The sequence below is a fragment of the Parambassis ranga genome, chromosome 5 (assembly GCF_900634625.1).
Source record: "Parambassis ranga chromosome 5, fParRan2.1, whole genome shotgun sequence".
Taxonomy (NCBI): Eukaryota; Metazoa; Chordata; class Actinopteri; family Ambassidae; genus Parambassis; species Parambassis ranga.
The window spans coordinates 26404740-26424734 of record NC_041026.1 but is presented as its reverse complement, the minus strand read 5'-3'; the positions used below and the strand labels follow the sequence as shown (position 1 = coordinate 26424734).

Genomic DNA, 19995 nt, shown 5'->3' with positions numbered 1-19995 from the left:
CTTAACACATCACATATGGTATTTTTACCAGAGTAAACATGTTGAACCAAAAGAAATCCTAACATTACCTTTGGCAGAATGCTCTGCTCATCTGTTGCTGCTGAGCCTCATCTTTTTTTTCTTTGCTTGACTTGCTCCTGGGAGATAGTGTAGCAGTGGATGTATACACTAAATATCAGCTCCCTGGTATCAGCTGAGAGCTGGCCCTTCGGCATGGGATTTTGGCTCTGCTTATTTGGTCGAATGAATTATTAATGGCTCACCGATTTTCCACAAGTTTCAGCTTCTTCTTCTTTTTTTTTATTTTTCTCCCAGAAGGCTTGATGTCGACTGCATCTCCTCATCTCATTTGCTCTCTTTTTTTTTTCTTCCAGAGCCAAACAGAGGAGAATTTGCCCAGGAAAATATTCTCCACTCTCTGGCAACTGGATGGGAAGAAGGAGAATCTTTGACCTTGGAAAATGAAGATGTTGTTGCCATGGGAACTGTTAATCCTTCTGTCACTCAAAGAGTGCCTTTCTGGTGAGATCCCAAGTCAAGTCCTCTTTCATGACACACCTGATATGCATACATCTCTCTCAGGGAAGGTTGGCCTCTTCCCCAGTTTCAGTGTAGGTTATAATTTAATTTCAAAGGGAATGATAGCAGCTTCGGAAAGGATCATAATGTTTAAAAAGATCTCACTAATGGGGCAGGTTTTTTTCCTTTTTTTAAATTAATTTCTAAAATAAAAAATATAGCATTATAACTCTTTTTCATCTTTACAGTATTAGTTTAGTTTTATTCACATAATTCTGGATACATAGATTGTGTTTTAAGGAGCACACAAATATAAACTATACATTTATATTATATATTTATGATATTTATATAAACCTTCTCATCCACAGCAGAGATTATTAAATGGGAAGAACTGTGCAAATTTATGGTAGTGATATCATCAAAGTGTCAAAGGTCACACAGTTTAACAAAATAATGCATGGATCAGAAGCACGTCTATACCGATGCCACAGCCAGTTTTATAATTGAATGATAAGAGAAAGTGCGACTGCAGGATCTTTTGTTCCTGTTCTGTGGGTCTCTGCAATACATGGTGTATAACATCTGACAATCTTGAAAAATGGATCAGCCCGTAAACACCCAAAATCTGACAACCAGTAATCAGTGACCAGGAAGATTAAGCCACCTGCCTCACGTCACTGCTACAAATGACTGTATTAAAGGTTTTATTAACTGCAGCTAGTGCTTTCTGTTCAGAGCACCTCAGACTCAGTGTGACTCACTGTTACAGTTACATTTACTAACATATAGAAGACTGTCTCTCTTTCTTTGTAATAACTTCATGTTTTACTATGCAATATTCTAACTTTACATCCAGCTGCTGACTCTGAATGTGACCATGCACTGATAAAAGTCTCTTAACACTTATTTATTTTGTGTTCTTTATGCCAAAATGCCCTCTCCCCATAAAGACAAAAGCAGTCTTACGTTAGCCACCAGTTTTATTTTATTTTTTTTATTTAATACCTGCATCGGTTACAGCTAATGCAATAACATCTCCCTAAGAGCTCTCACTTTCTGTGTGGATGCAGTAACCTGTGTGCAGCCTGGAGGTTTGACGTCGGCACTCACATTTTGAGGGATTTACTGTGTACTCAACTCAAGCCAACCGTTAACAAGTAATAAAACAAATACATTTAAATTTATACAGCGTATGGAGCAAGGTCTATTGTATTGTTATTTATGGTTCCATTTCCATTGATTTAGCATCTCAAGTCAGCATTTTCACTGGGGTGTATCATGCAGTCTGCAAACACAGAAAATGTAGTGCATGCTGCATGTATATACATATACTGCTCACATTTGCATGCATTCCCATGAAACCTAATTAAGTCTAGTTTGTATATGTGCCTGTTATGATGCTATGTGTGCTATTGGTCCATCCAGTTGATGTGTTTACAGGGCGGGCTTGTTCTGAAGCACACACACACACACAAACCACCCGATTATGTCCCAGGTGAAATAGCCCAGCTATTAAAGGTTCATTAATTTGTTTAATTTAAAGGACACTGCAACCAGGGTAAAAAAATGAAGCACCTCCCTCAGAGGCCGGGGAAACAAGGCCCTTACCTGAGGCAAAGACTCCCACTCTCATTAGGATGATGATGGTGATGATGTGGGAGGGAACACTCTCTGTCCTAGTCAAGGTTAGAGACGCATAGATATGTATAAAAAAGCATCTCATCCTCTCAAGTTCACAAAAAGAAAAATGAACACATTTTCAACAGCAACACTGCTGTGCAGCTTGGGGTGTGACACAAGGTATCAGAGGAAATGGGAGAGCAGGCGCCAGTGTGTGTCTGTGTGCGAGCACACATCTATTGAAGAAACGTTTTCACGGGAGTAATTAGTGCAACATCAGTTAATTACTCCTGTGTATTGATAGTTTGGCTGAGGCAAACCAAAACAACAAGCCTGACAGAGCAGACACGGATGCTCAAACAACATGCACATAGACACATGAACAGCGCTTTACAGGCACCCTACTAATTCGATTATAACCAGAGTAAGGCACCGCTCTCATTATTGCTACTAACTATTGATAACTAAGTTATCCTGAAATACAATGTAACTCATTTATCCTGCTGGGATAATTGTCAATCTTTCTAAAAACTCTTGGCGTGAGAATGCATCTTCACATCCTTTCACTTTCACACTTAAAGTGTATATTGCTGCCCATCAATCACACTCAATTATTCATAATGGCAAATTAAGATGTTTACATTCAAAGGGTTGAAGCAAGGCAACTAGACTTGTAGAGTTCTCTTGAAGACGTTTCAAACAGGAGGTACTGGTCCGTGTGTGTGGGTTTCCTGTACACCTCCATGTTGAGGCTTTGTCCTCCTCAATGTTGACTGTACAGTCCATAAAGGCCAGATCATTGTCCCTGGTGTCCTCCCGATTGAACAAAGGTTTGTCTACCTGTCCTACCACCACCCACCCTGTAGTCTCATAGTCATTAGCCTGTTCTTTGGCCTCCTGCTTGTGACTTTGCGTGCTTTGCCTCCTGGTGGGATGGAGAGTGGCTGGGCATGGTTTCCTGGCTGGCGGCTGGCACACCTGGGCCTCATTCCCCACTGGTTATATGCCTTAGTGTGGCTCTGGTTTTACGCTGGATTGTCTGCCATTTGTGGTAACTCTCTCGCCACTGTGCTCCTAGTGTCGCAGTTTTTCTAGTGTGCTTTTATGGATCAGTTACTTTTTTCTCCTGTGCTCTGCCCTTCAGGATATCGCTCCTTCCATGTTCGCTCCTTAAGCAAAAAGCTGTCAGCCACACAACCTATCTACTCAGCTTCAAATAATTTAAACTGACTTTTGGACTTACCTTTCTTTCTGTGCAATTAAAATAACCTCTATACAAAACCTAACATAGCCAGTCATTAGACACACACAGTCAGTCAGACCAACACAGGGAGACATTTAGAACTATTGTTTGTGAGTTTCACTAAGACCCACCCACTGAGGTCTGCAACCACATATAAACCATCTTTCCCCACCAAACAGTTAGAACTGATGAAGCTGCTTGAATGAGCAGCGAAACATCTTCAAGAAAACTCTACCAGTCCAGATGAACCTCTTCATCACCTTTGAATGTAAATGACCTGGATGAGAATCTTCATCAACATAAAATGTTCATTGTGTTAAACACCAAAACTGAAATATCTCATTTATAAAAGCTAAAGTTGCTTCATTCATTACTGTTGAAGCACTCTTGGGTAAGTCTCATATTTTATGTAAGGACTCTTCCTGGATTCTGATCATATTTCCTGTTCCGTACCTCACTGGAGGAATGCTATTTCCAGGTGCTGAGCCATGCCCGGTCTTCACACAGCATAGTGCTTAGGGTTCTGCACATATACAGTAGTTTTTGTCTTATTTTACCAGGGAGAGCTTTCGAAAGTCCTTTGAACGCCCTTCAACAATCTTCAGACAGCCACATGCACCTGGAAAACTATAAGCTTTTAGACACTGACCTGTTCCTTCACACAGTTGTATAACAGCGGTCTACTCAGAGTTTCTCGACCTGGTTTTAGCTCTTGATGTGCATTGGAAATTTAGATGTCACATATATATAGGTGTGCTTTTCTAAACTGTACCCATCCAATACAATTTGCCACACCTTGGGCTTCAAACGTGCCAACCAGCTGAGTCTGCATGAGTCTTCTACAGCTGCTTCCACCACACAAAGTAATGATATTCCTGTTTGGTTTATCCGGTTAATGTAAATGTGCTGTAGCTGTGAGAGTGGGTGTTAATGTCTCTCTGTGCTAGCCCTGACCTGTTCAGGGTGAACTCCACCTCTTGCCTAATGTGTGTCAGCCAGAATTGGCTCTAGCTCCTAAGTAACCCTGGGTGTAGCTAATGGAATGGATGGACCAGTTGTTGGAGATCCACAGAAAATAATGTCAGTATAAGAGATTTTGCTTTGAATTGCAAATTGCAAGTGTATGTTAATTAAAATTAGGTGCCAACCTTTGAGTGATAATTTATAAACGTGTAACAAGTAAGTAGTAGGTCTGGACGCTGAAGTAGCAGCCTGTGTTACGTCCCCAGCTCTCTAGGGGTTGAGGAAGGACGTAAACATTAGAATAAAGATAAAATAAAGCAATGGAAGGCCAAACTCAAATGTCTATTTCTTTACTGTTAGTTTTAAACTACAAACGAAGCACACAGGTTTTCAACAAAACCTGACAACCATTAAATAAAATGAGAACAATAATTTGAAAAATAAAATACAAGCAGGAACCCTGCTGGGGAATAGCGAAACAACGAGGAATAAATAGAAATCAAAAGTCACTATTACTACTACTACAGTAGAATCAAACAAACAACGGAAAACTACTCTAAGAGCGAAAAAAAAACACTAGACAACAAATGACTAAAAAACCTACTCGAGGAGCGAAAAAACAAACAGATCAAACAATGAAATTAAATCTACTCAGAGCGAAACACACACACACACACGGGAGGAACAGCACACACAAACCGACAACGACAGAAAAACCAAATTTTCATACACTACACACAGTCGTTATAAGTTGTAGTCACAGAGAAAAATCTCTCTCAAAACACAAGGATGCTACAATATAATTTGTAGCGCGGGGAAGAACTGAAGCCACACAGGTGTGCACCATCACACAGTCTCTCCCAGAGAATTTCAGTCGGCGTGGGCCTTTTACGTCATCTCTGTCTTGACGAGACGAATTCCCATTGGTGCGGGCACTTTCACGAGCCACTCCTGAAGAAGCTGCGGGGGGGGTGTGGCAATCTATATATCGAGTCCGTCCCATTCACAGAATAGCCTCCCACATACACACACAGACTCAGGGAGAACGTCACTCTCTCTCCTACGGACCTCGGGGGCCGTAACAGCCTGTTTCATTCATTTATTCATGCCCAGATATAACATTTGCAATTCCTAATAATTCTCATGTCTTAGTAATTGGCTCATACATGTACAAATACATGGACAACATATTTGCTTCTTTTGTATTGAGAGAATATATATTTATCTGATTTTTAACCATGTTCATGGAAAGTCTGTGTTCACTGAAACAAAATCATGTGGGAGCAAGAAACTATACGACAGCTTCACTGCATAGAATATGCCAGTTAGCCACTGCGCTACAGGGTTATCTTTTGTTAATTGCTCTCTCATAATAATGTATTATCTGCCTCGTGACATGAACACAAGAGGGTTTATTAAATGTAGAATCTGCTCAAGGAGAGGTTTTGGCAGCTTAGTTTACAGAGCGCTGAGTCATTTCTTTTTGCGTTAAGTCACTGTCACTTTCCCTGCGCCGCTTTTTTTTTTTTTACACAGAGAACACACGTCATGGTCCTGTCTTCACCCAGGAGCCCAGTGACAGTATCTTCCCAATGAGCACTGGTGATAAGCAGGTGTTTATTAACTGCAAAACTAAGGGAAACCCTCCACCACACTATAGGTAAGTGTTTTGACTGCTATTTTCTACAAAGTAAACAGCATGTGCAGCTACAGTGATGCAAACCACAATTAGGAGAGTATTTAAACCATGTGTATCCTTGAGGGATGTTTTCTGCTACTATCCATTAAAGCACTTAGTAACAGCATAGCAGTCCACTGACCCCTCAGCAAAAAAAACTGTAAACATGACTGTGTCTACAGGTGGAAAGTGGATGGGAAAGAAATAAACACAGATTCCGATCCAAACTACAGCCTTGTAGAGGGGAACCTGTTGATCAACAACCCTCATGTCATCAATCATGGAGGGGTGTATCAGTGCATTGCCACCAACACATTTGGGACCGTTGTCAGCAGGGAGGCAAAAGTCCAGTTTGCATGTGAGTAGTTTCTCGACTGTGACAATGTGCTTTCTCCCCTCTGATCTATTGTGGTGTTAAGTGTTTAATTGGGCTTTAAAGTGTCAGAAAATAGTGGAAATTGGGCCATTTTTTTCTCAGACCAGCAGTGCAACAGGAAAACAGCACAATGTGAGTTCATAGCTAACCTCTGTTGCATAAATAGGTCATGCTACATAGTCTAACCAGTAACCATGTAGTTCTCTGTTAATATGTTTTACTTCATTCAAACAGACTGCAGCACTGGTTGAATAGAGACAGATGGAACTTGAAGCTGAGAATTACTGAAGTTAACAATGAAGGTGCACCAGAACAGAGGCAGAAAAATTGGCTTGTCCACCTTATTTGCATATGTACTGCAGAGCCATTTGACCCATGAATAAATGTTCATATCCCCCTTTTTACTGCGGACATAAGCCCACTGTTAGGGTTTGCCTAGGATTTACCTATATGCTTTATTCATCCTCACAACCAGTTCGGATTAAACCTGTTAATTTGCATGTATTGTGTCATTAAAAAATAAGTGTGATACTGGTGTTAGTTTCCAGGCAAAACATACTCTGTGAGGGTACATACAGATTCCCTCTTGTGCTGAACTGTAACATGCAGCATGTGTGGTTGTTTTACTTATGTTCCATAAATACATTTATTGACATTTAGACTGTAAACATTTAGGTGTTTGTTATATGCTGCACAAAAAAACTTTAAATGGAATAAACAGTGATCTTATTTCACATGAAGCAGGGCATTTATCAATATGTTCCAAATTATTGTATTTAGAGTTATAATCTGTTTTGTACTGCTGTAAATTTGAACACTTTAACATGCAGGTCTTTGGAGCATCACTCCCTTTAGATTTTAGTGGCCATTTTAGGAACTGTAGGTTTTCTGCCAGCCCTGGATCAGCTTGGTGATTAAGGTTTGACTGAAGTGTTACTGTGGCTACCTGTGGCACATTATTATGATTCTACATCTGTACATTTTTAGCAACCACTAACAAACAAGTAGAAGGTGGTCTGAGCATCGGTTCACTCTGCACTACAGTAGCCTGTAGCAGCAGTGAAAAACACAAAGGAAAGAGGGCCTTGATGGGGGGGGGGTTTAATCAGTTGAGCTCTGATTTGACCACTGCTGATATTTGCTCGATCCCACCTGGGACTGGGTGATATTTCTAAGACTTTGGGATTGATATGTCATCCCACTGTTTATTCTCTCATGCAGCACAGCAGCAGTTAATTAAAGGTGAGAGTAATCTCAAAAGCTCCGTGGGTAGGGGGGCGTTTTGGTTGTCTCTTGTGATATTAACAGGCGAATGTTTGGCCTTGACTTGTAAGCGATGTAAAGGGAAATGAAATGCTCTTTCTTGCATGTCACCTTTAAGTCAAAAGTTATTACAGCTGTCAAACACTGAAAAGTTTCGGTTATTTATTTTATATTCAACAGTTCTGCAGAACTTCACCAGGAAGTCAAGGAACACGGTGTCGGTGAGAGAGGGTCAAGCCGTGGTTCTGCTCTGCGGCCCTCCACCCCATTACGGAGGTACGGCACTCTGTCCTGACTCCTCTGCATTGTCTGCTGTAGTTTCACACTCCCGCTTACCTCAGCAACCTTCATTGTTCCTCACTGTGTTGCTTATTATCTCCCTGTAACGCTGCTGTGTCTCTTTTTGTTTTTATACCTTCCCATCTTTTGCTGAACTCTGACACACTGTTTTCCACTCACTTCTCCTTATCTGTCAGCCAGGGAACTTTTTCATGATCAGCCACAGCTCCTGCCCAGACCCATGCCTTCACATCTATAGTTCATAGCCTCACACTTCTTAACCTTGAGCTCACATTTCTCGCCCATATGATCTGTGACCATGCTGCCATCTATAAAGTCTCCAGTGCTCCACTTCCCCTAACTGTCATATTTTTTTTTCTTTGCCTGGATGTGGGCAGGTTATCTGTTGGGTAATATAGGCTGCTGGTGGCTGCTAGGGCCACGGGAGCGTTTATCCCATGGCACAGCTGTGAGTCGGCTCATGTGTCTGTGTGCTGCTGATTAGCAGACCCTCAAAGTGGTCCGCACTCCTGCAGCCATTCGGTGCCCACCAGCACAATTTCACGCCAGCATACCAGCCTTTCTGCACTCTGTTTCCAGCTGAATCCTGCGGCCACGTGGGATTCCACACTTTAGCAATTTGCCCTCCAGCTTTCCCTCCCTCTATTTAAAATCCTCAATCTCTTTATTTTTCCTCTTAAACGGAGCACAGACACACATTTGATGGGATTTGCACTACATGATAATGCTAGCTAGAGGTGTTTTAAAATTGAAAAATGGTGCAAAATGCTCTTTCTTTTTACATCTGCAAGGTTGAAATTATGTCAGAGCTTCTTTAATGCTTGTTGCTGCACCACTTGAGGAATACCGTGATGCAGCTTATTAAAAGAGGAATCATCTAAAGCCTTTCAGGGCAATCAATAGGTAAGTGGCCTAAAAGGAGCCGCAGTGAGAGTTAAACTCTGTCAGAGGACATGAGATTATGTGCCTGCAAGTCCTCTGTTGCTGTGAGACTGCAGCTCTTAAACAGACCCAGTCTCTGATAGTCCCTAATCATGAAAGGTCTGTCAGTCTCTGCCCTGACTTTCCTTGTAATGATTTTAATTCACTGTTTTCCCTCAAGGAAGCGAGTGGGACTTTTACTTGTCTGCCCAGTCAAAAGGGCTGACTGCAGAATGTCATGTGTCTGATACAGGGGGGCTGCACTAATAGCTAAGTTCATTCTGTAGTCCCTGCAGACATCTGTCTCTGTCTCTCTCTCTGTCTCTCTACCTTCTTTTGTGTGTTTCACACTTTTACACTGTCTATCTCATCATTCCTTTACATCCTCTATTTTGAGTGAGTTAACATAATGTGTGGCACCAATAATTCTACTATGGTAATATATACCATAGTAAAGTAATAAAATGTGCATTGTATCTGCAACATCTGCTGCAAAGTCTTCAAATACTCAAAAGATAAGATAGGATCATTCTTTATGTTTCCTAATCTTACTGAATCTCACTGGATCAACAAATCAACACTGTCAAACTAACCATTTAAAAAATCACACACTCCACATGTTAGATTGCCTGCTGTTGCATTACATCACCATAACATTTTTAGTAGCAGGTTCAGCTTTTATACAGATTGACCCTGCATTCTTGTACCAGAACCCCCCGTGACAACAGCTGAACAACACAGTGATCCAGTTCAAAATGAAGAGGATACATTATTTTCTTTGTGTGTCGATGCATCCTTGATCTTACATTTTTCCCAGCTTCCCTAACCTCTCTGTGCCGCTCTGTCCCAGTTCAATTCTGTGCTATTGAAGACATAAATCTTTGTACTTGATACTATATATATACTTTCAGTTACAAGAATGTGAAATAATTTCTCAAAACCACTGGCCCTTGTGTATAGGACCACCTTCCTCCGCTGTTTGTTTGTTGACTGTTTATCTACCTGTACAGTGTCACAGTGACACAAAAGGTGTGTTTTTTCTATTTATCACTCATCAGAATAGATGACCACATACCTTCTGACCTACTAGTTAGATGAAGGCCCTATTAGGCATAATTATTGCACTATTAATAAGTGATAATGGCTTTTCAGTGAGCTGAGAATTTGCCTGTATTACCTGGAATATTTTGAGGAATATTTTGTCAACATTTTGAGAATATTTTCATGACATTGCTTTGAGTAGAGCCATGTCAGATGTCTGAAAAGTGCACAGTTGTGATCATTGAACAATAGCGTGTGCTGGTTAATTGCAACAAAGACAATATCTTACTCAAAGTTGTTTGCATCTCACACAGCAAAACACAATGGAAATGAACAGACTTTTCCTTAGTAATCATCTTGTAACTTTTTTTTTTGAAGAGAGACAAAATATCTCTAATGTATTTGTATATGTATTATTGTACTTACTGTCATTACAGGAAGTGTATCATTTTTATGCCTCAATATCTACAATTCACACCACGTTCCTTTTTTCAGAGATCAAATATTCATGGGTCTTCAACGGACAGCGCAGCTTCCTGCAACAGGATGCTCGTCGCTTCATCTCCCAGAGGACAGGCAACTTGTACATAGCCAAAGTTGAAGCCTCAGATGCTGGGAACTACACATGTGCCGTGCGAAACATGATGACCAACAATACAGTGTTCAGCTCACCAACCCCTGTGGTCGTGCGGAGGGACGGTAAGCAGTCTGACCCACCTGGTGTTTATCTTGTGCACTGAACTGGCACGTGCTGTCAGAGGGAAGGTAAGCCTGGGAGATGAATCGCTTGTCTAGAGCATGGCAATGTTTTTGCTTTTACTTCCAATTGTTTTTTTCACTGTTCCAATACTTTTCATCTTCACAAGAAATCTGCATGCAGGCACACACACAGCTTGCCACAGACCTTGCCACCCATACTAAACCGCATCAGGACCATTTATGTGTACCACTTAAGATTCCAGCTGAGCCAGATATGTAATCCAAACTCATCCTTCCACTCAGCCATGGGCTGTTGTATATGTTGTGCTCTTACATCCACTGCGAAGCACCGATGCCGCACATCCTTGTTTTTGACTTGTGTGACTTCCTCTTATCCTTCATGCAGTAGTGATGGGCGAATTTGAGCCAAAGATCGAGGTGCAGTTTCCCGACACCCTTCATGTCTCCAAAGGATCATCAGTGAAGCTAGAATGCTTTGCCTTAGGAAAGTAAGTCACAGACACAACATGACGCATTGTCAGATTTCTGAAGCAGCAAGAAAGACAGCAGTGCTTGTGGTCAGCATGACCTTTTGTGTGTGTGACCTCTGCAGCCCTGTGCCTTCCATCTCATGGAGAAGAGCTGATGGAAATCCACTCCCTGGCAAGATTAAAATCAACCACTCCAGTGGAGTTCTGGAAATTCCATATTTTCGCCCAGAGGATGCCGGCATGTATGAGTGTGTAGCCGAAAACAGCCGAGGAAGAAATGTTGCCCAAGGACAACTTATATTCCTCAGTAAGAAAGAACATTTTACTTACTGTTTTTAAATTGTGTTGATCATGTTTTTGATTATGTTATTATTAGCGGTTACTGGATTAAAGCACTATTTGTTCTGCCTAAAGTTATAATCTTTGCTGTTTTATGATTACTTTACACCACCTCTGAACAATCAAAAGGAACTGACTGTCAAACTCAAAGCTGTCAACAGTAGAGATTCATTCCATAAGCAGAGATGAGTTAGTCTCTCGCCTGTTCCTGCTCACCATCATTTGTGGTAACCATATTAGCCCTTTGTTTATGTGCTGTTTGGATTCTTAGAAACTTAGTTTGACATCAGCCATACTAAACACTGAGCTTTGAAATGGCTGTTAAACAACAAGTGAGGCCAGGCACATTTTGTTTGTTTGTTTTGTGGCGCAGTCTGTGCATAAATACTATTCAAGGTGCTTCACAGAATGCAGTCAATAAGAGGAGGCATTAAAGGAGGAATAACAATACATTGGAAAACATTTTAAAATGGAGAAATAAATAAGTCCAAGGTGAAAAGTCAAAGACGGGAATAAAGGGAAATAAATAATTTTAACCAGCATTTAAATATAGTCACAGTCCAAAATCTTACATCTGCTGAAATTCTGTTCCAGTTCTGTGGTTCAAGTAAATAATTGATACTTCTGAGTGAATTATCTCTTTGAATAAACTGTACAGTTTGCTGTCTCAGCATAGTTTTACAGTAAACACTCATCGACTTTCTTTGTAAGGTTCCATTCAAGCTTTCTGAATTGCTGCCTTTATACACAGTAAAACCATTGTTTTTAAACCCTTCCTTCTTACTTGGAAAAGTTACCTGTCATGGTCATGTCTATTCCTAGCAAAAGTGTGAAATCAGGGCAGCATGATTGATGACCGGCTGACTTTCACTTGCATACTGCATCTGTCATGTAGAGGTGCCGTCATTGCTCTCCCATTATGCCCTTATGCCAGGCTGCCAGCACGCAAAGTAAAACCTCTGCAAATGGTTCACAGTTTGGCAGCAAGTCTGTTTAAGAATCAGCCAAAGAGAGCTGATGTCCTCCACCTCCTTCCTGTTACTAATGCTCACCTTTAGCAGCCAGTTGCTCTGCAGCTGCATACAGAGCTGGAATTCTGCCTTCTCCTGCAATATCATCTGCCTAATGTCTCAATTCAAAACCGGCACAGTCTTTTTTTGGAGTGTAGCACCTAGTTGGTCAGAAGAATAACTTCAGAATTTGTAATTATTAATTGCCCTACCTTTCTTTCTCTTAATTTATTAACAGTGAATAATAGATTACAATAATCACAACTATTGCTAACCATGTTTTTTCTACAGATGTCGAACATCTGCAATGGGCCCAGACACTAAAAGATGCCCACATGGCAATCGATGCTAACCTGCAATGGGAATGTAAAGGCGTTGGTAAGCCTAGGCCTACATACAGATGGTTGAAGAATGGTCAGCCACTAACAGCAGAGGTAAGACACTATCATTCGATGTTACATTTAATCACAAGCTACACTGCCATTATCACCTTCATGTGTGTTTTGTGTGCAGGGGAGGATCCATGTGGAAGCCGGCCGACTGACCATATCCAAAATTAGTTTGCTGGACTCTGGCATGTATCAGTGTGTGGCAGAAAATGAACACGGATCCATCTATGCCAGCGCTGAGCTCAAGGTTGTAGGTAAGCAGTTTTGTTTGTCCTGTGTCATTTACAATGTAGTGAGCCAGAGACGAGGCAGAGGTATGCTGTCCGTACATTGTGTTGTCAGTGGCACGAAAATGCTCCCTATGTGTAAAGTAAATAAATAAATAAAAGAAAGCTGAACGAGCTCCTCACTCAGCCATGGCCTTGCTCTTTTCATTTCCATAATTATTTCACACAATAAGCCAGTCTGATGCTGAAATATAGTTTCCATAATTGCTAGTGATGCACTTGACATTTTGGCTGATGCACAGCTGTTGCCCCTCCACAAAGCGAGACAAATGGCCTCAACCACGGGTCTCTTTCTCAGCCTCGCCACCTGACTTCATCCGGCGGCCTGTGAAGAAGTCCACAGTGGTCCAGAGGGGGGGTGAGGTGGTGTTGGAGTGTCGCCCACACGCTTCACCCAAAGCCACAGTTTCCTGGTGGAGAGGGGGTGAGCTCTTGCAGGACAGCAAGAGGTAGGGTACTGAAAGCTCTGCTGCACACACCACTAATTACATTCATTTGTGTTATGTATACCATCAGTCAAGGAGAAGTCAGTGTAAAATAACTTTGTCAAGACAGACAGACATCCTACTGGTATATACTGCAGCTTTTGTGTGATGCGTATAGGAATAAGGCCATGACACCGAGTCTTATCAATTTTGCAACGCACAGGATAAAGAGCAGAATTTGCTTTAGCAGTTTGAAACTTCAAAGCATCCTTCAGAGTCCCACAGTTTCACAGCTCTTGGAGGCAGCGAAAGTGCTGGATGGAGAACAGAGATCCTGTAGGGACAGTCTCAGTGTGACAAGAAAAACAATCTGACTACATTCTTCAGTGAAACTCTTCCTCGGGCTACATGACTGAGGCTGCACCATGTCATGATTTCAAGTGTGAGGCAACACCTACAAGGTATGAGGAACCTTTTTGTTGTTGCACCCAGTCGTTAGACTAATATATTCAATGAGAACCAACAGAGTTCAGGCACAGTGTGTGGGCTGTTTTCATTAGATGTGGAATGAAGAAGGAGGAGAGGTAATCGTTGTTTTGTGGGGTTCAGAAATACAGCAGCCCAAAACTAAAAAAAAGAAAAAAAAAACAAATAACCCATTGTCCAGAAAAGTCCAGAAATGGTCAACAATCAGTAAAAATCACTTTTCAGCATGAATCCACTTGTAACACTATAGGACTAAAAGCCTGGCTGACTCACATTAGAGCAAACTGCAGCTGTACAGTCCCTGCTGTGGACATCATTAACCACATAATATCGGAGCATTTAGGTGATTTTCAGGAGAAGGAATGACACTTACAGCAATCTTGTTGTTCCCCTCCTTTATGCCATTGTTAAGCATTCCAGTACATTAGCAGACTTCCAATAGAAAGCGTGTCTTTTGTGTTCAACACCATCAGAAATCCTTATCGGTCTCACGCCATATAATTAACTTAATGGCTTCAATTTTCTGAAAGCGCCTTGCTCCCATGTTCTGCTCAGGCAACAGCTTCAGTAACTAACAGCACCTTCGCATAGAGATACACTTTGAAATGCAACAGGAACACAATGTCTGTTCTGAAACCTATACCAATTAGCCACGCTTTCAAAATAGATCATTTAAAGTGTCTACGAAGCTATTTTATAATTGCTCCAGTACAAGATTTAACAGCAAGTTTCATTTTTGCTGTGTCCTGAGCACTCACTAGGTCAAAGCATTTGTCCAAATTACAGTAAATACACCGCTGCAGTGCTACAGTGGTTCTGGCAGAACATATACAGACAGAGGTGCATGTGGATGGTCAGGAGGGTAAGCTTTGCTTTTTAAATGTGTGGCTTAAAAAGATCTTCCTCCCTGTGGCCTGCTTTCACAGCTCCCCATTCATTTGTCTCATCTGGGCTGTTCAAACTACAACTGGCATTTGTTGTACGTCTACTACATTTGGCAGAGTTTTAAGAAGAGTGGTAGGTTCTTACTCTGACTTGTTGGAGAGGATAAAGTGTCAGCCAAAATTGTCTCAAGTGTCTGTCATCCACAGAAACAAAGGTTGCTCATTTTGCTGACATTGTGCTGTCAGCACAACGAATGAGAAGCTGCTTTTGTTTTTACTCTTCTGTCCTAGTGCTGCGGGTTTCACAAAGTGGTGATCTGTCTCCACTTCTACTGTGAGCAACAATCAGTATGTTGTACAGGGTAATCTAAAAGCTTTACTAAGTCTGAGCATGTGTGCCTCTGCCTGTGACAGCCATGCCAGTAACTCTAGCTATTGAACGTAATCTCGTCTCAAGAACGCAGCATGGACCGTTTTTCTATTTGTATTTTGTTTAATTACAGTGTTGAGCTCAAGAAACAACCTCCAGGGCTGAGAAATGGAGCCCATGCAGGGGTATCCAAGAGCAAATCAAAAATATTTTTTATGACAACATAATGTTTGCACAATTAAGGCCATGACTGCTTTAAGTGCTTATTTGCAATGCAAGCTTTGTACACACACCTTATCTCCTCCTCTATATGTATACTTAAATTGGCCCTTAAAGAACCTAAAGGGTGAGATCACATTGGGTTTATCCACACTTCCTGCTGGCTTTGGTCGCTCATAAAGTACAAAGGCTATAAAAGTTCTGTTCGCTTCTGTCCCTCAAATCGCTCATGAATTCTAACATTTAATTTTTCTTATCCATTTAAAGGAGCCGTATGCTTCTAGTACATACAGCTTGACAGCCATATGCTAAGACTTTGCTTCCATGGCACACCTTAACTGTTGAACAGTGTGCTTGTTTAAATAAACTGTGCTCTCACTTTTATGTCAGGCTCTGTTTAGTAGTGCATGATCCGTTTAGTAAAAGTAGCAAGTATTTAATCACTTGAACGCACATTTTTTCAATAAAAAACAAAAAAACGAATAAGCAAGGAAGACTAGAATGCTCAGAGCTCAATTAGTAGGCAAGTATCATGCTCACACATTTCATCAACTCAGCAGGCCAACCAACAACCTGTGACACCTTGTCCCAGGCCAGAGTCTTTTTGTGGGATCTATAAAAGCAAAAAGAGTCAGATCAAACGACGCCGGGTGTCTAGCGACGGCAGTAATTAACTTCTCGCACATCATTTTGAGAGGGACAGTACAGTAGGAATCCACGCAAGTGAAGAATGTTTACATTCTGGGTTACAGTGGGCTGTTGAGCTCTCTCAGCCACTGCACATTCTGTAACAGGAGGTGGACTCAAAAGCACACCCCTAGACTCAGGCAGATGGTTTAAAGTCTTTACTGGTTTCACAGGGATGGAAAATAAATCAAGGCAAAAGTATCCAAGGTTAAATCCAGGTAATATTCTTAGAAAGAAGGGTCAAAAGGTTAAACACAGAATACTCTACAAATAAAGGCTGGCATGACTTGTCACAAGGTGCACTGACGAGCTCCTATATTTGTTGGAACGCTCACATCCTCAAGCACACATTATAAATGATACAAAGAAATTAAAATGTGAAAGTTTAGGTTTATACTAAGTAGAAAAGATTCTAAAGCAATCTGAGCAGAGAGCCTTTAAATGTATTTAATTGTTTGGCATACAGTATGCTCGCTGTTTTGTTTATTTCATTTGCATGCTGTTTACTGTGTGTTCACATGTCAGGTAAAGTGTTGTTGTTTTCTTTTCTCCCCTGCTTTTGTGTTCCTGCTCCGATCGATATGTAAAGCCACATTTCCATAGACTTTCCGTAATTCACCAGGCCTGCCTCCACATGTGACCAGTGGGATTGATTATTTATCATATTTTCCATGGGCTAGTCATGAGGAAAGGGAAAAAAAATTACCCAGGCATTACCCAAGCAGCATTTGGATAAGGAAAGAAATTCACAGCTTGGAACAGAGTTTGTCTACAAAGCAGATAGTTCTTTACGTTTCTATTTGTTTCGCAGCTCATTGCCCCTCAGGTCATGTTCTCAGAGCGCCTCCATCACTCAGTGTTTGATATTTTTGTCAATAAATCAGCACAAAGCACCCTGTGTCAGACATGCTTTCTAGGTCTCAGCTTGGCCCATGTGAATACATATTTATTCTTGGGAGCCAAAATGAAATTGTTTGATTTTTGAGCTGGCTGCTCACAGCATTTCTGTTTGATTTACTGAATGCAAAGGTCAAAACAGAAGAGCATTATCTGCCTCGTTTATGCATGTGTTTACATGCTCTTCTGCTCAGAACTGAGGCATCAAAATAACTTTTCCACGCTACAGTGTAAAGTCTTAAAGGCACAGGTGAAAGATCCGCTGTGCATCTGTCCGAATTATGTTAAGTCACTTGATATTTCTTTTCACAAAATCCAGAGGGGTGAAGATCTTAGTTGATTATAATGTTGATGCACTCGTCTGAGTCACTTTCAGATATTACATGCTCTCAAAGCAACGAGTGGAACAAGCAGTGCAGAGCAGCTTCGTGACTTCTCTCAGGCCACACACACACAATTTATTGGTCCAGTCTAAGGCCTGATCACTTAACCTTTTACAGACTTAATTGTGCAGCTGTAGTGCTTGAGCTTAGGATTTCTATACAGTTGTAACTGTACAAACAATGTGTCTTAATTAAAAAGCCTAAACACCTGTTTGTAATGTCACTATTATACAGCTTCACCACACAGCAGGTAGCTATATATACTGTCACATACAGTTATATGTGTCATGCATTGAACTCACCAACCTCAAGGTTTAAGTCAACCAGGTCACTCAACATAGATTTCACGTATTATGTCACATATTGTAGATTTCAAAATGTCAGGTCATGTCATTTAAAATGGTCTTGCTTAGTACAGCCTGTTTTCATAAGGTGAGTCAGGTGGGTATGCATGTAATAATATAAATAAAAAACAAAAAAATAAACATTTGATAGGCAACATTTCAATTTGATAACCAGACACACACACCTGGGATCATACTCTTCTGTAATCCATCCATCTTTTGTTTTTTTTGTGGTGCAGTTTACTCTGTGTCTCTGCTGTAGTGTGTCCACCTGTGCCTCTCTCCACCCCCTAATTTTATGTCTTAGACAACAGACTTGTCTAATACCGTCTGAAGCACCTGCAAGTCTGTAAGGGTGAAGACTGGGATTGAACAGTTGTTTGAATACCTTCTTGAAAAAACATGTAACTGAAGCTGTTTTTCTCCATCACCACAACACCAACCTCTATTCACAATTGACCGGATAGTGGAGGTAGGTAGAGAGAAATCAAACAAAAGGAAATGTAGTTCATGTAAGTAAGTCACCAGCTGTTATGCTCACACAACAACAAGGTCATCATTCTTCTGTGTGAGCTTTTGTCTGCTTTTTGTCTCACTCTCTCAGTGCACTGGCAGCGAGGCTCTCCTACGTGCATATCGTCATGTTGTTGCTTTTCAGAAATGGCTTATAGCATGTTGATACTATCACCACGTGTTGTAGAGCGATAAGGCTGAAGGTGAAGATCCCTTTCAAATTGCCTCTCTCCACAGTGCTGCTCTGCTATCCCTATCACCGCCCTGCCTGGCCCCGGTGGCCTGCTGTGTGTCCAATTAATATGTGTATTTAAGCTATTGTGCTGTCAATACTATGCTGACCCTACAGCAAATCTGTTCTGCTTCAGCTAAGATAATTGTTATCTTCTGAAGCGTGCAAATAGATTTTTGGAATAGATTCTAAAGCTTTCATTCAAAGAGAAATAAATGGGTGAGAAAAGTTGAAATGGTTTGATTAATAAGTACATATCACAGCCAGGAAGGATTTCATCTGATTCTTATCATCATTTTACCGTATATTCAATTAACAACCAAAGGACAGATAACAAATGACAGACGGCTTTTGGTCATCTCTCCTCAGACAGTCTATCATGGAGGATGGGACTCTGCGCATCACCAACATCTCCATATCAGATGGGGGCAGGTACACATGTGTGGCCAGAAACCATTTTGGAACATCCAGCAGCACAGGCACGCTGATGGTGAAAGGTATCCTGGTTTTGTTTTTTGTTCTGTTTTTGCTACAGGTTTCCACTGGATAAGCCAAGGGTTTAAAGTTTTGTAAGGTGAAAAAAAATAGTAGCTGGAGCATGAAATTGATAATGAAATATATAGCCGTTTTATGTTCCCGCCGGTTTGACAGACATATAAGTCATCCATGGTTTTGTCAGCTGTGAGTTATTGTTTATGTAGCGGAGTGAGGCAGACCACCGCCGTCTGTAGCTGTGACTGAAGAATACTTTCATTTCATTCAAAGGAGCTCCTGTAGCATTTCCAGATTTGGCTTTTTTAAATAATGATGATGATACAGAGAGAGAGAGAGTCATTTTATTTCTTTCTAGTTGACAATGTGATTGCAGTGTGTTTAATTATTCATTACTGAGTTATGCGAGGCATGCGCTTCCTAAATGAAGTTATTTAAGGTCACTTAATTACACTGATAGACCAGAATCTGTCTCACTGTACTGGACAAATTAAGCTTTATTACCTTTTTCATGTGGCTGGATTTTATTGAGATATAGCGCTACATTGTTCTGTTCTATTCTATTTTTTCTTCCTATAATAGAGCCCACCAAGATCATTGTTCCGCCCTTAAGTGTAGATGCCACAGTGGGGCAGAGTCTGGTGTTGCCGTGCGAGGTGTCCAGTGATTCATTGCTGAGCCCTGTCTTCAAGTGGTTTTTCAATGGCAAAGCCATTGATTTCAGCAGGCAGGAGCACTTTGAGATGATTGGAGGGGTATGTATAATTCTTTAGAACACTTCTTTGAGGTGATTTTATGCAAATATAATGGGTGCTTACGATTTGACCTACATTGTTCTGGGTGCACCGAATTTCCAGATATGCTCCTCAACCATCAAAATCTGAACTAGTTTATTGTGGCAAACTTTTAAGAAAGTTTTCC

General features: G+C 41.0%; 1 protein-coding gene across 1 annotated transcript in view; it reads left to right on the top strand.

Moving 5' to 3' along the window:
- Positions 1–467: 467 nt before the first annotated feature.
- Positions 468–19995, top strand: part of cntn6 (contactin 6) — a 33969-nt gene continuing 14441 nt past the window's right edge. The window contains exons 1-12 of the mRNA XM_028405896.1: positions 468–534; positions 5885–6008; positions 6209–6384; positions 7846–7941; positions 10423–10626; positions 11033–11135; positions 11240–11424; positions 12758–12900; positions 12980–13109; positions 13441–13591; positions 18952–19079; positions 19657–19829. Of these exons, the coding sequence (XP_028261697.1) occupies positions 468–534; positions 5885–6008; positions 6209–6384; positions 7846–7941; positions 10423–10626; positions 11033–11135; positions 11240–11424; positions 12758–12900; positions 12980–13109; positions 13441–13591; positions 18952–19079; positions 19657–19829 (1680 nt within the window). The remainder of the gene's footprint in view (positions 535–5884; positions 6009–6208; positions 6385–7845; positions 7942–10422; positions 10627–11032; positions 11136–11239; positions 11425–12757; positions 12901–12979; positions 13110–13440; positions 13592–18951; positions 19080–19656; positions 19830–19995) is intronic.